This window comes from Choloepus didactylus, chromosome 4 (assembly GCF_015220235.1).
Source record: "Choloepus didactylus isolate mChoDid1 chromosome 4, mChoDid1.pri, whole genome shotgun sequence".
NCBI classification, from domain to species: Eukaryota; Metazoa; Chordata; class Mammalia; order Pilosa; family Megalonychidae; genus Choloepus; species Choloepus didactylus.
This window is the reverse complement of record NC_051310.1, coordinates 157,123,949-157,138,948: the sequence shown is the minus strand read 5'-3', so window position 1 is coordinate 157,138,948 and position 15,000 is coordinate 157,123,949. Positions and strand designations below refer to the sequence as shown.

At 47.9% G+C, this 15,000-nt stretch overlaps 2 protein-coding genes across 11 annotated transcripts in view; one reads left to right on the top strand and one right to left on the bottom strand.

The window, feature by feature from the left end:
* Positions 1 to 1,891, bottom strand: MRPL52 (mitochondrial ribosomal protein L52). 6 transcript variants are annotated; one of them, XM_037835527.1, is made up of 5 exons: positions 1,823 to 1,891; positions 1,661 to 1,721; positions 1,514 to 1,581; positions 540 to 604; positions 1 to 172 (listed from the first exon to the last, which is right to left on the bottom strand). In XM_037835527.1, exons 1-5 carry the CDS (start codon positions 1,848 to 1,850, stop codon positions 20 to 22), a joined length of 375 nt encoding a protein of 124 aa, XP_037691455.1. In that variant the 5' UTR covers positions 1,851 to 1,891; the 3' UTR covers positions 1 to 19. The 6 variants fall into 6 exon arrangements, with proteins under 6 accessions (XP_037691455.1, XP_037691456.1, XP_037691454.1 ...); XM_037835528.1 differs by having other exon boundaries at positions 1,661 to 1,718; positions 1,823 to 1,882; XM_037835526.1 differs by having other exon boundaries at positions 1,514 to 1,577; positions 1,661 to 1,718; positions 1,823 to 1,877.
* Positions 1,892 to 8,098: 6,207 nt separating this feature from the next.
* The window catches only part of SLC7A7 (solute carrier family 7 member 7), a 33,247-nt gene continuing 26,345 nt past the window's right edge, over positions 8,099 to 15,000 (top strand). The window contains exons 1-3 of one of the 5 annotated variants that reach the window (XM_037834525.1): positions 11,478 to 11,662; positions 12,009 to 12,187; positions 12,430 to 12,975. In XM_037834525.1, the coding sequence (XP_037690453.1) occupies positions 12,477 to 12,975 (499 nt within the window). In that variant the 5' untranslated portion in view covers positions 11,478 to 11,662; positions 12,009 to 12,187; positions 12,430 to 12,476. Of the gene's footprint in view, positions 8,258 to 11,217; positions 11,323 to 11,477; positions 11,663 to 11,728; positions 12,188 to 12,429; positions 12,976 to 15,000 lie in introns of those variants that run through there. The other 4 variants (XM_037834522.1, XM_037834523.1, XM_037834524.1 and 1 more) reach the window with 4 other exon arrangements.

Sequence of the window (15,000 nt, the reverse complement as noted above, 5' to 3'; positions counted from 1 at the left end):
ATGAGGCAGGAATTGTTTTTTATTGACTTGGAAATGGACTCTGCAGTGAGACCCCTTTGGGTTTAAGAGCATTTTTCTGCTTCCTTTCCTCTTCCTGCAACTTCTCCTGCTGCCTTAGCTGCCATGCCTGTAATCCAGCATCCATTTCCTGTGACAGTAGTACAATTCGTCTCTGAAATAGACAGGAAAACTGTGGATAACATCTGGTCCTTGAGCTCTGCACCATATATCCTTTTACTCACAGATCAAAGTCAAAGGTTTCAGCTGGAAAATGACAATGCTAACTGGGGAAGGGATGAGACAAAGTCCTCGGTCTGGAAGCAGAAAGGAGGGAGCAAAATGTGGGGCAGAATGTTTACTACTGGGTCCTGCCCTAGGAGTGCCCCACTCTATTCCTTCCTTCTCACAGTGCGGTTACAATCTGGGTGTGAGGTACTTATGGTAGCTTAGGTGCTAACACAGCTCAAGACAAATTACGATTTAAATTTTCCTTCTCTGATTACACACAGGCCGCCCTGGTTGGGACTATAGCCACTCACTGCAAGCTTCTCCCTTTGGGCTTTTCTTCGAAGCTGGCCTTTCATTGGGGGTGCAGGGCGGCCATCTGCAGATTTAAGTGAGAGAAAAGGCAAGTGTTAGAGATGGCCTGCAGCATCTTGTACAAGCACTGATAGGAATGAGTGGAGATGCAATCTCTAGCCCCTTTCGTCTATTCACAACCATTGTAGTGTAATTCTCCTATAACATGTTCCTCATTTTCAAGGATGAGGTATAACAGACCCACCAAGAATAAGCTCCTAGGAAAATTCAAACTTTATTTTACTTAATCCTCTTTAGTCTGGAGGATTCAAAGTCCTCTGCAATGCTGAATTTCCTGTTTTATCTTCAGAAACCCTCCAATGATGCTTCCCTTAAGGCCAAGTCCTCATCTTTAGGCCTACCTCAAGCCCTAACTTTCTCAGAAACCCTTCTTTAACTTTTTCAATTCTTTCTGAAAGTATCTCTCTCTCTCTCTCTTTTCTTTTTTTTTAAGTAAAGGAAAGGGGCTTTTCTGAAGGGAGCCTGCCATCCTCAAACCTCATCGTTCTATACCTCTCTCTGAAAAGGCTCATTTAGGCAGCCTTTAAAAGACCCTACCCGGCATTTGGTACCAAACTGTCAACAAGATATTTACCACGCAGAAGGGCAATACTGCCCAACTTTTAAAAAACCTGTCCCTCTTTGAGAACCATAAAAATCTTTTCACCATCTCCCACCCCAGGGCGCTACAATTTAGAACAGTCTGCTTATCCCCCAAGCTAAGAAGATCCCGTCTAGCTTTACTTTCTGTAGTGGTAGTGGAATTTAAAAATAAACAACAGGGCCTCTTCCCCCAAACTCCATTTTCCAAATACAAAGTTACAATAAATTTTCCACTCTGCCACACCCCCACCTGGACACTCCCCCACCTCCAGGGGCGTTCCTTCTGGGTGAAAATCTCCAAAGGAGAGTTAACTGTCAGGTCAGTGCTCACCCGCATAAGACCAGTCTGGGAGCTCCGTAAGGGGTCCGTAGCCGGAAGGATTGGCAGCTAGGCCCTGACTTGGAGAAGAAAAACAGTCCGGTGAAGATCCGGCCCGGCTCTTGGACCCCCATCTCCCCGGCCCGCCCCGGCACTCACCCGAGCCGCCACTGGCTGCCAGCACGAGCCGCTGCGCAGCAGTGCAGCCTCCGGACACCTGCTGGGAAAACGGGGCAGAGTTGGGGTTAAGGCCTCACAGCCAGCTCGGGTGGGGGGAAGCAAACCCGCCACCCCGTTGGTTCCCGAGTTCACCCTACTCACTCGACAGCAAAACCCCTAAAGCAGCCATGCCTTTGCAGAGGAGTCGGAAGTGGGCGTGGCCTCGGGGCCACGCACAACGCTGCGAAAGAACCGGAAGCAGCCATCTTGAATTTGGTTTTCCAGTCGTGGGCTCCGCCATCTTGGACCCTCGTACGGAAGCGAGGGACAAAACTGCAATCCGGGTTTTTTGGTCTAGAGTGGTCGTTCTGCGCATGCGTTCTCAGGGGTGGTCCCATCTTCAGACTGCTCCGTGAACGAACCGTTCCCACGATATCCCTGCAGCGGCCTCTCCTTCTTTGAAATTCATAGTAACTTTTCTGTCAGAGGAGTAACATCCACATTACCTTATTCTACAATGTCCCTCATTCTACAATGTCCCATATTTTTCCCGGACTAAGAAGTGGTCAAATCTTGAGTAAATCAGATAACTGGACTTTCAATTCAGACTCATTTTTCCAAAAAATTTATTGAAGAAATTTTATGTGACAAGAACTATATTAGGCAAAGGAGAGTCTATGGAGAGCAAAAACAGACATTCTCCTATCCTACTAGAGCTATCAGTCTAGAGGAGAGAGGACAAGAATCAAATGATCACACAAATTAATGTAACATGATAGCTGAGATGAGTGTAGGGAACCGAAGATACCTGGTGCCTGTGAGCAGGTAATGGGGGCTTGATCTAGAGGAGGCTGCCAGAGAAGGGGTATTAGCAATGAGAACTGATTCCATTTTCAGGTGAGCTACCACCACATATTGCTAATATAATTCTTGCAACAACCCTGTGAGGTAGGTACTTGTCCTTCCCTCTTTTTTATCACTTGCTATTCAGTACTGCTTCGGGGAAGTCATTTATCCTTAATTTCTTTATTCAAAAGAAGAAAAGCTTAATAATATAGCACATTTGTGAAAATATTTTAAAGGTGATAATGAGAGTGAAAGTGCTTTATAAATGGTGAAGCTCCTATAGACGAAAGGGGCTATAGCTCCTATAGTACTGTGTGCTAGGCTAGACACTCAAACACTTGCTGAGTGGGGGAACCTGAGGGAATGGTTTAATCGTCTATCTGGAAATTTATCATTTCCTTCTCTAAGACTGGGAAGTTTTTCCATAGGAGGTGGCTCTAAGCTGTGGTTTGAAAGAGGGGAAGGGTGGATCCTGGTCTAAGAAGTAAAAGCTGCTATTCTGATAACAAAAAGAATGGTATAGACTGGGGCTGAACCAGAAGAGGAGATAGGAACAAAAGAAACTTGGCTAGAAGCCAACAGACACCCCCACCTCCAAAAAAGGGGGAGTAAAACAACAGAGTTCCACTACCATCTTACATCCATACATTTCAGTTTTACTTATCAAAACACTTGTGCATAAGTGATTTCATTTGATTTTCATAATAAACTTGTAAAATAGGTAGGACAGTCCAGGAAGCAATCATTTTACATATTACTTGCAGTCTTTTAGAGATCAGGAAAATGAACCAAAAAGTGACTGTTGATTTATTGTTTTACATTAGTGGAAAAATAAAGACTGAGTGACACCTTTCCCAAGCCTGGCTCCATGAGTCTTTGGTTTTGAGATAAGACAGCTGAGATAAACAGCACTGAAATCCCAGGAAATAGTTTACAGTTGGGGAATCAAGTTGTAGAAGCCAAGGGCTTGAACTAACCAAAGTGTCATTGTTCAGGATTGCCAGGAAAGAAAAGAGGTTGGCACTACCACTGACACTATACAAAGGAGTTGAACCAGCCCTATCTCCTAGTAGCTCACATGCTAGGGAGACACCACTGATTTGCAAAATCATAGAAAAGGGCACATGTATTAAAGTGAGCAAATAACACGGACAATATGAACTCCACATGCAGAAGTGAGCACATGTGATCATTTAGTAGCTGTGGGAGTCAAGGAGCCAGAGCTGGTGGATTTTGGAAACAGGATGGGAATTTTGATTGGAGTTGGGAAATCTGGGAGGGAAAGGTCTTTGGAAGGAAGACAAGTTCAGCCTCTGACGTGGTTAGTGTGATGTGGCAGGGGGACAATCTATGGGTTGTAAATAGCAGGAAATATGGGTTGGGATTTTGAGAGAGAGCGGACATGTAAGAGAGCAAGCTGACATCATCAGCATTCCAGGGGACCTCATGGAACACTATGGGAGGAGGGGTCAGGCACCTGGACAGCACTCCTCGATGATTTCATCAGTGCCAAAAACCACAGGAAAGCAGCTTCATTATCCCAGATTAGATTTCTTTCAACCTTTGGACTTCATCTGGTAAAGGCTGGAGTCAAGAGCAATGTGAAAAATTAGGAGTCTCAGCTTCACATCTTCCCTCTTGGATCCTGACATTCTGGGCAACAGAAGAGGAACTCTCTTCTGGTGTTTCTTTTGGCCACAAAACAGTTCTCCTTTTTAAACTCATTTTCTTCTCAAGGGTATTATGGCCTGTATTTGGCTTTAACATTTCTTTATACACTCATGTTTTTTTGTTAAGATGCTTATTCAAATATCCTCTGCACTAGCAAGTCTGTATTTTTAGAGTTACTTTTGTAAAAATGCTTTGCTCTGGGAAATTAGGTGCTTTTTAATGGTTGTGATGAATAATGATGACAGAGAACATAAGCTGATGCTGGGTAGTTGATTCCACCTCATTTTCCAACCGTTTCCCCTTTTTGCATGCTTGTGACCAGATTCTAAGGTTGAGGAAGTTGTGGAGAGAAGGGTAAACTGCTTGCAAAGTATTTTCACATTCTTTCATTGCCTTCCTCTTCGGGACATAAACCACCCATCCATATACACTGCTTTGCATATTATTTCCTTATTACTTACATAATTTATTGTTAGTAGACTCCTTTTCTTTTCCCAGGGCTGTCAATCCCTTCTTAATCAGTACTTGGTTAAATTCTTTATCAAATGACCCAGCTTCAAGATGGGTAAATTATGACCTTAAATTACATTGTTCTTTCTTACCTGGCAGCTGTGAAGTCGCTTAAGCTGTGCGTGCCTTTCTGCCAGTCTGGTCTTGAGGGTGGGTGGCTTTCTGTGCATCTCTGCAGAGCGTCAAACTTGACTTTAAAAAATGCCAAAGCTGGACTGTCCAAAAGCATAAAAAGGTAGTTGTATTATTTACAAGTCATCTTTTAGACCTGAAACGTAGTGAAGCATTTCCAGATCCCTCTTCTTGAACTAGCTCAGCAACTCCCTCTTTCGTTGGGTCCACGCTACCGCAACGCTTCTGCAGATGAAAGGTGCTTAGGGAAGTTCAGCCTCCAGGCTCCCTTGGCAGGGCCATTTTTGGTTGACTGCTGCCGCCTGGCGGTGGCTCTGCTGTCCAACAGCTCCTTCCCGGCCTGGTGGAGACCACTTTAATTTGGGATTTCGAGGCTGATGCAATAGCTTTTCCAAGGGGGCGGGGAATTGGGAACCCAGGGTGGAGGAGACGCCCCCCTGGGAGACCCCTCCCCCGGCGGCAAACTGGCACCGCCCCCCACCCCATGGGGCTTCCCAGTCCCGGGTCCCTTCTGAGTTTCAGCCAAGCATCCTGGTGCCGGAGACCGGGGTTGCCAGGGTTTGGGGCTCTCGCCGGTCCCGGTCGGGCCTCCAGCTAAAACTGGATTGGGAGAGAAGGAAGAGGCAGCAGAGCGTTCCTGGGGCGGAGGACGCGTCTCTAAGAGTGTCCGCTGTCATTTTCCCACCCCGCCGCAGCGCGGCTGTGCGGAGCGAGGAGGGCAGAGGAGCCTCTGGGTCGTGGGGCCTGTGGGTTCTCCGACCTTTGCGTCCTTCGCCAACACCCACCACAACCCCTTCTTCTAGTGCTTTCTGGAGCCCGGGGAGGGGAGGCGACTGCTTGGCCAGTGGAAGGGACGGAAGGGACTCCGGGTGGGGTTGGGTCCTTGTCCCCCACGGCACGGCCTGGTTCAGCCTGGCAGCCAGACTTGTCAGCAGGGGCCACCGAGCTCTTCAGAAGGGCGTCGAGGGCGGGCGGCGGCTGGGGTCGGGGTTTGGGAAGGGATGATACTGGGGCCGGATCCACGGAAGCGAGGGCCAAGAGATAGAGGGAAATATGGGAAGCGAGGGTGGGTGGAGGGAGGGAGCGGGGGAGAAAGGTGCAAAGGTGAGCGCGGCCGGCCAGCGGGGCGGGGGCGGGCCTGGGGGGACGGGAATTGGACCCGGGCGAGGGACAGGCCCACGGTGATCGCCAGGGAGAGTAGGAGAGGAAGCGGGAGGGGAGGGGGGAGGTTAGGGCGTCTGGGAAGGGTCCATGCTTAGGAGCTTGTGGTTCTGCTACGTGAACCCACCTGCTTTGCGTGAATCTGAGCGTTTGCCTCCCTCTGCCTTCTCCTCTGCCCTTTTACCCTTAGGCGGTGGTCGCACGTCGCTGTCGCTTTCACCTCCACAGCCGCGCCCAGACCCGTCCCCTGAGCCTGGGTGTGGGACAGAGCAGCCTAGGCGCCCCCAAGATCAGGGGAAGGAGCATTAAATGGGGAGGGGGGGAGCTTTCCACCCCCTCCCAACCCCGTTTACAACCCCGAGGATGCGAGATTTATGCTATTGTCTACATTTTTAAATCGTTTAACATGCCTACCAAGAAGTTGTCTACTTCAGGAAATTGCATATGCTGATTCAAACCATTCTCGACCTCCCAGTAAAACTGTGAAAATCTTACCTTCCTCCCTCCCTCCCTTCAATTCATTACCACCCAATAGAATACTCCTTGCTTAGGAGCCAGAGCAGAAGCGCTTTGGGGGCACTTTGGAAGGCAAGTTCAAGTACATTCTGGGGAGCCCATCCAGCTGGGAAATCAGTCTAGGAGGAACAGCATTGTTCCTTCATCCATTCACTTGCAATGAATGAATCCAGCAAATATTTCTTGACTGTGCACATGTGCTGGGCCCTGGGGATACAGTGGTAAACAGCTTTTGTGAGGCTATGTTCTGGTGGGGAGGCAGACAACAAACAAATAAGTAACCTCTAGGTGATACTAAGTGCCAAGGAAGAAAAGTGAAGCCTGGTGAAGGGATAGAGATTGACAGAGGGAAAGGGTGGTGTTTGAGCACAGCCGTGAATGGAGTGAGGGAATGAACACTAGGAATGCTCTTGGGAGACATAATAGCAATTGCAAAAGCTGTGAGGTGGGAGCATGCTTGATGCGTGGCAACAACAAGGAGGCCAGTGTGGTTGGCGTGGAGTGAGGGGCCAGTGCCAACAGGGGCAGCTTTAGGTCTGTCTTCATAGGACTCCCCTTACTTACAACTTAAACCTGACTCCAAAATGGGATTAAGGGGCAGCAGCCTGGTCTAAAGAGGCTAAATATTGTTGGAATAATTTAGACATTTAGTGCCAGTGAACTCTGATTTCTCTCTTTGACTCTTTGTGAGATGCAAATTGTCTCCTGCCCACTGACACACACAGAATCCTTGACAACTCCTTACTTACTCAGACTCCCTGTCTCTGGTGTAAATTTGCAACATGCAGGTGCAAGTTGCAGGGAAAACTCAGCTAAAGGCAGCAGTCACAGCTGGAATTCTGAAACTGTGTAATGCACTGTGAAATTACACTCCCTGAGGATGAGAGATTTATGCTATTGTCTACATTTTAGGTAGTTTAATATGCCTACCAAGAAGTTGTTTGCTTCAGAAAATTGTATATGAAGAATTCGTGTAATAATCCCTTGTTGTGAATATGAAGAGACTTATAGGTTTTATTCTCAGAAATAAACACTGAGCAAATATTTAAATAAATACTGGTTTGAAAGGGTGCCAGCTCAGCTTCCTAGGGTGCCCACCACTTGCTATGGCCCTGCTTGGCTTTTATCTGGTGACACATACATCATCTGAACCAGCTGGGAATCTGAGCTGTGAGTGGACTTGTTTAGTGTTCAGGTGTGTGCTTGGCTTTTCTTGGCATGTATTTACCTCACATGGAGGCTGAAATGGCACCACAACTCGGGATGGGACTGCAAAATCCCATTGCCCTATCCGTGGGATCATATGCCTTCTGCAGGTTAAAGGACAGCACTGAGTGGGAGATGAGTAGGAGATGGAATGAGGGGGAGAGGGAAGTTGTAAGGGCCGCCAGGGGCAAGTGCTCAGTAGATGTAGGTCAACAAGGAAGTACTGGGGCTGAGGTAAAGAAGAGGAGGAGCTGAGATTCCAGAGTGGAGAAGGTGCCTGGAGGCGGGCTGGCGTTGAGGTCCTCTGAGTCTGACCAGGCAGTCCCAGCTCCAGCCCATCCCCTGGCCCCTCCCCGCTGCCGGCCAGAGTCACACATGTGTTTTCCTGTTTTCCATTTCAGTCCCCGTCACCCTCTGCCTTTTCTGCTCCTCAGAGTCAACAACTGCTGTAGCTCGAGCCATACCCAGGTGCTACCTTCCTAGCACTCCCCCCTGACTCCCCACAGCGTGCTGGTAGCCCCTCTTCCCTGCACCTGCCCAAAGGTCACAGGACAGGTAAGAGGTGGGAGAGGAGGGACAACGGGCAAGAGGGGAAGTGCCGGAGAAGAAGGATGGAGAGAGAGTGCTGAAAATCGGCTGAAGGGTGCCCCAAGAGCCTCTTGTTTCCTGATCCCAGTCCCAGCCTCCCTAGGTAGAGCCCCTCTGCCCAGAGACCTCAGTTGTATATTAATTGAAGCCCTGGCCACGGGAGTAAACAATTTCTCTCCTGTTTCACTTTTTAAAAAAGGGAGACCATCTTAGCCACAGCGGAATATAGAAAAACAAAGTGGAGAACTGGGGAGGGAGGAGCTTTGCTTCCAGCTTTGGGTGATGGGGGAATCTAGCCGGATGGAGCGTGTCTGTTTTCTGTTTCTGTTGTTAGGGAGGCAGCTCAGACTAGTTGGAGCCTGGAGCCAGGGAGGCAGGACGTGGGGTCTCCGAGGGAGAAAGTGTGTTCGCACGGTAGTTCCCTTGGCAGGCTGAGGAGCTGACCCTGAACTGCGTGTTGGTTCTTGGAGGAAGTGTGTTTTGGTTTTGCCATCTGCAGGTGGGCTCAGGGTGAGGGGCTCCACTGGCTATTCTGCCAGGCAGTGTGTGCTGGGGGGACTTACAGCCTAAGTTCCTTGAACGTAGGATGAATGTGTTGTCCTGTAATCTCTGCTAGGACCTCAGAGGTGACTGCACCTCAGACAGGGGAAGAAGACTAAGGATGCTGTGTACCAGGAATGCTGCTATCTCACAGGGATTCACAGTCTGCAAGTTTCCTGTTAAGTCTTGGGTGGGAGAGCCCCTTCAGGAAAGCCCAGGGGTTGTGCTGGTCCAGGCTGCTTGAATGGTGGAAGCATTACCCCAAGAGCCAGGGCCCCAAAGAAGAATGTGAGCTGCCAAAGATGATGCTTTACCGCCCACAATGCTAGGCAGTGGTCAAGAAAAGAGGGGGACATCCTTTCAATGAATGACAGCTTCCCCTGTCCAGTTTGTGTAGGCAAGCTGACCGATTCCACTCTCTGCGCTTCCTGGTAAGACCACTAGGGGATGCTGTTTGCTGGCATGAGGGTTTCACCCCCCACTGGATTTCTTTCTCAAGATTTCATGAAGAGGACTAGTTTTCAGATACCACCAGTCAGGAATTAAACCTTGTGCACGTGTCTTCCTACATTCCCTCACAGTTTTCTCTTCCTTTGTTCTTTCTTTCTTCTTCCTTTTCTCTACATCATATTGGGGCACATGCCCATCCTTTGATGCCAGTGAATTTGGTTTTAAAAGGGCAGGCATGATCATGTGTTGCCATGTGTTTCTGTTTGCTTGAAAAGTGGGTACCCTGGCAATGGCAGCATGCCCAGAGGACTTGTAATCACCTCTCATCCCTGCAAAGGGTTGGGGAAGGGGAGGAGCAGCCTGGAAGGAGAATAAACTTTGTTAGAGCCTTTAGCCTAGTCCATAAACTTGAAGGATCGCAGAGGCCAGAGGCATTCCTTTTAATCTAATCACACACCCCCCCCCTCCCCGGGTTAGGGAGCCACCGATGTGCTTTCTTGTCTAAAACCAAGTGTTAGAAACTAGGGCAGGTTGGAGGGTGTTGGAAGGTTCTGGAGACAGTTCAGTTCAGTGGTTAAGAGGGTGTCCTGCCTCCCTTCCAAGTTTGGAACCCTGGCAAGTAACTTAGGTCCTGTCCAGAGACTGCTGGGAGGATTAAATTAAATAATGCACTTAAATGCTTAGTGGTGAGTCTCAATAAGTGTTAGGTTTTATTGTTACAGGAACATTTTGGGCAAGTTGGGAGAAAAGGACAGTCTACTTTGGACGGAATTCATACATGTGTGAGGCCGTGTCATGGAAGAAGCATAATCTCTGGGAAGGCCAATGCAAGGATTCTTTCTAGGTTCAAAAAAAAGTGTTCAAGGGGCTAGAATGCAAGGAAGTGGGGTAGCAATAAGTCTCCTTGGAATTTTTAGGTCTCTGTTCTCTGGTTGTAGAACTAACCAAAGAGAATTAGAAAGGGTATGAGAAGTACAGACATATGTTTAGACTTCTGAACGGATAGGGTGTATTTTTGTTGGTAAAGGAAACTTGGGATACCAGATTTAAAGTAGACTGTAAAGATAGAATAAACTATATGATTTCCAAAAAAAGAAGAACTTCTTTCTTCCTGTTCTGGGCCTGTCTGTCCAAGACAGATCAGTGAAATCTTATTTCCCCCATATTTATAGGAAATTGAAGTAAACTTGTATCCAGGGAAGGTGTTTATAGGAATTTATGCTTACCCCAAAGATCTTGGTATATTTTATTAAGGATGAAAAGGTGTGGGGCTGGGTGGGCAGGCAATCAGGGGTTGAGTCTCATTTCTTGAACATGTTTCCTTTGAAGCAGCTTGAGGTTCAGTCTTGTGACAAAGGCCCAAGCTTCGGGTCAGGCACTCCTCACCCTGCATGGGGAAGTGTGGGGAGTTCTCTCAAGATGCCTAATCACGGGATATAGGGTCCTCTCTTACACTTCCTCTAATCTCAGCATGTGAATAAGCTTTAGTGTCACACTGTGCAACCTTCCTGCCTTTCTTAACTGTTTGGAGTGAGAGAGAAGTGGGCTAGGGTGGGGCAAGGAGGACAGAGAGAGAAAGGGCTGTGCTTTCCTTCTCAGACATGGCCTGCCCAGTCTTCAGCTAATTTGCTGGAGGACGGCTTCTCCAGGGCTGCAGAAATGGCACCCAGCTGTGTGCTTTTTCTTCTGGGCCCCCAGCTCCAGAGTGGAGCTGACAAAGGAGATTCCTGAGCTAGGGACTTCTTATCTTAGAAAGTGCTGAGCCAAGAGCTCCTAACCGTCCCTTTTGCAGATGTGAAGGGCCAGTGAACCTTGGAACCAGACAGTTGCTTAACACTCCCCTCCCCTTCCCTCATCCCCTCCTTCACGCAGTCCCTTACCCCCTCCGCCCTTCTTGATTTAAATCCATAAGCCTTGCCCGGCCTTCCCTTTAACTGCTGGCTGAGAAGCAGTCTGACCACAGTTCCTTCAGGGCCCAGAGGGTGCATCTCCCTGACTGCCTTCCGCCGCCCTGAGAACCTGCTTATATCCAGGGCCAGGGAGTGAGTGTGTCTCCTACCCTCTTCCTTCACCCCTCTTCACCTTGCTCACCCTGCCTCTTTGCTGTTCTACAGTGTATCCAATCACTTCCTCTCTGAGTGCCCCTTGCCCCATAATCTCTCCACTTGCTTGACTAGCCTCTCTCTTCATCTCTCAGCTCTCTCCTGCCCTGGGTTTCCTCCAGCAGCTGTTGCCCTGCTTCAGCTGTCTCTGTGCCTTGGCTTTGGTTGGCATCCTTCCAGCCGCAGCTTCTGGGAGGGGAGCAGTCATCAGCTGCCTCCAATCATCTCTAGGTTTGGCTGTACATTTGGATCACCCTTCTCTCATTCAGACTTTTTTTGGGTGAGGCATCTGTGCTGATGTGTGGGGTTTGATGGCAGGAGGCCTGGAATCCTGGGGATGGGAAAGATACCTGGGAGAGGAAAAGCAAGGAAGACAGAATAGCTTTTCTTCTTCTAGAGTGGGAGGGGGGAGCAGCGTCTACACTTTGCTAAGTCTGACGACCCCAGCTGAGGGTTGTCAAGGGGTGCTCCCTGAGCAGGGAGAAGATTGTGGGTTCCAGCAGGATATCCCTGAAGTCTTTAGGTTTGCGAGAGCTAGAGTCCTTGGAGAAAAGGGCAGTGTTGTGAGGAGACCCCACAGATTAGCTGCTTGCAAGGTTGGTTCCTAATGCTGCATCTCAACACAGGTAGCAGGTGAGACTGAACTTGGAAGGAAGACAGACTTTTTGGATTAAGACTGAAAACTCAGGTTCAAACCACTATGATGACCTCTGGGAGTTGCCAAACTGCCCCCATTATTGCCTTGTTCTGTGTCACAGCAGGTTTCAGATAGAACCAGGATGTAGTTTTCTATGTTGTAAATCAGGTAGGTGATCCCATCTCAATGATGACAGACAAATTCTCTCTCTGGGGGTATGGATGCCTTCCCTTAAAAAATTCAAGTTGAGGTTGTTTTGTTGAGCCAGCTGGAGAAGAAGATGGGAGGTGGGAGGCAAGAGAGAGGTCTCTGAAATGGGGTGGGAGTGGTTTGCCCCTACTGGCCCTTACGTGCGAGGGCTTCTATGTGATTGCCAAACGCCCAGTCATATCGTCATCTTTCTTCCATAGAGGGCAATGCCAGGAAGCTGGTGAAGGCTTTTCTCTCCTCCTCTGCCATGGATGACAGCGTGAAGTATGAAGTGGCCCCCCAGCAAGATGGGGCTGTCTCCCCTTTGGCTGATGGAGCCGGCCCTGGGTCCCAGCAGGTAAAGCTGAAGAAGGAGATCTCACTGCTTAATGGCGTGTGCCTGATTGTGGGGAACATGATCGGCTCCGGCATCTTCGTCTCCCCGAAAGGCGTGCTCATGTACAGTGCCTCCTTTGGCCTCTCTCTGGTCATCTGGGCTGTCGGAGGCCTCTTCTCTGTCTTTGGGGCCCTCTGTTATGCAGAACTGGGCACCACCATTAAGAAATCTGGGGCCAGCTATGCCTATATCCTTGAGGCCTTCGGGGGACTCCTTGCCTTCATCCGACTCTGGACCTCCCTCCTCATCATCGAGCCCACCAGCCAGGCCATCATTGCCATCACTTTTGCCAACTACATGGTGCAGCCCCTCTTCCCGAGCTGCTTCGCCCCCTATGCTGCCGGCCGCCTGCTGGCTGCTGCCTGCATCTGTAAGTGGGGTGGGATGGGAGGTGGGAGGTGGTAGGGTGGAGGGCCTGGCAGAGGTGAGGATGTGAGCTCAATTCCAGGGTTAGGAGATTGAATGGAATGCCTCTAACAAGGCTTTATTTTATTTTGTTTTATTTTTTTGGTTTGTTAAATTAATGTATGCCTTATGTGAAAATTCAAACAATACCAAAGTATAAAAAAGAGAAAGCAACTCGCCCTTCCCCCATCCTCCCCATGGTAAGCACCTGTTATCAGTTTGCTTGCCCTTCCTGATTTTTTTCTGTGCTCATTCAATAGATGTAGTTTTGCTCTGTCTTTACAAACGTGGGATTGTATTATATATGTAATTCTATAGTTTGCTTTTCTTCCTAGCATTTATTAGTGGTATTCTTTTCTACCTGCAGATCTTCCTTTTTTAATGCTTCAGGTTATTCCATGTTAATTACTTTAAAGAAGTACTATAGTTTATTTAATCAGACTTTGGTTTATGGCCATTTAAGTTGGTTCTAGTTTTTCTAACTTATAGTTAATGCTTCAGTGAATATCCTTCTTTCACTTACCCAAGTGTTTCTATGGGCTTGATTCTTAAAACTGTCGTTTCAATCCATCTTGACTCTTTCTCCATCTTGCATAATATTGTTTAAATCTGTACATTTTGCAAATCCATATTGGAAGTGCGGAGAGGATGACCTAGTATGGCCCCAGCCTTCAGTTGTCTTTCCTCTAGAGATGCTCTCCTAGCCTTGGAAGGCCTGAGATCTTAGAGACTCCTCTCCTCTTCTCTCTCCTAACAACTGTGAAAAAGCTCAGAAATTCTGCTAGCTTAAAGGGCAGCTACCCAGTAGCAGCAACAATGGGGTGCAGGAATTTGCACCAGGTACGATTGCTCATTGGATCACTCTCTCCTTGGCTCCCCAATCAGCCTTATGTCCCTTTCTCTTTCAGTTTCTTCATCAGCCTGCCTTACCCCTCAGCTTCCTTTCAGCCTCTCTGTTTTTACTGCTGTGCAGAGAGCTGGCTGTCCTCTGTGGGGTCCTCTTGTGATCCGTGTGTTCGTGTGTATGGCTCGGACTCATCTCCGTGTATAGGGATGTTAGTCATACATGGCAACAGTCAGGGAGGGGTGGAAGGCACTGTCTTGTGTTGCAAGAAGGGTTTTTTCCCTTGAGGTCTTAAATGTGATCTGTAATTTCTCTTGCATCATTTACAGTTGACCTGTAGGTTGGCTTGCAGGCAAAACAAGTTTTAGGATCTGTTGGCCTTGGGGCCCTCAAATGTACATACCCATATCTTGTGTAGAGTAAGGATTTTTCCACCTAAGTAAAATTTCCAGATGTCTGTGTCCCTTTAAGCACTAGAATTTTATTATTTTAACCATTTTTGTTGGAAATCTCTTTAAAACCAATGACGTTTGCTTGCCTTCATAATTTTGACATTTCTTTTGGTGACTTGGGATTGCCATTTTACATCTCAATTCTTGTATGACTTTGAGGCCTTCCCAGACCACTAGGGTAGGGAAGAAATGTTTGCTTCCTCAGTGGCCCAAGACTGCTTGTCTGACTTCGGTTTTCCAGGTTTTATTCCTTAAGGTTTCTGTCTGTGTCATCCCTGACAGCTGTGGTTCCTGGATCCTGGCATAGTGCCTGCTTCCATCAGTCACTTCTTTCCAACTTGCTACTTCTATTTTGAGAATAGAGATATACTTAAATCCTTGTATAACAACGTACACATTCGCATACGGGCACACCCTTATAAGAATACTTTTAAAGTAGCCACAGCTAGGAATTAATCCGCCCAGCTCCCCTGTGAAGAAACAAAAAGGCACAGATTTTTATGCATGGATTTATGGCAATATATTTGAGACAATTCTGGTAGAGTGAAAAGTGCACCAGATTTGTGTTTGAGACTGTGCTCAAGGTGCAGTGACTGTTTACTTTGAGGCTATCACGAGAATGAAATTAGATTCAGAATGAAATTAGAAAGCCATAAACCATGACTCAAGTGTAAGGTATTGATAATTATGATTA

Excerpts from the sequence above, each read along its gene's own strand:
- MRPL52 (XM_037835527.1), bottom strand. The coding sequence starts at position 1,850 with ATGGCTGCTTTAGGGGTTTTGCTGTCGA. Across the intron at positions 1,582-1,660 it reads GGCAGCCAGTGGCGGCTCGG|TCAGGGCCTAGCTGCCAATC; the intron begins GTGAGTGCCGGG and ends TTCTTCTCCAAG. Across the intron at positions 173-539 it reads CCCAAAGGGAGAAGCTTGCA|AGACGAATTGTACTACTGTC; the intron begins GTGAGTGGCTAT and ends TGTCTATTTCAG.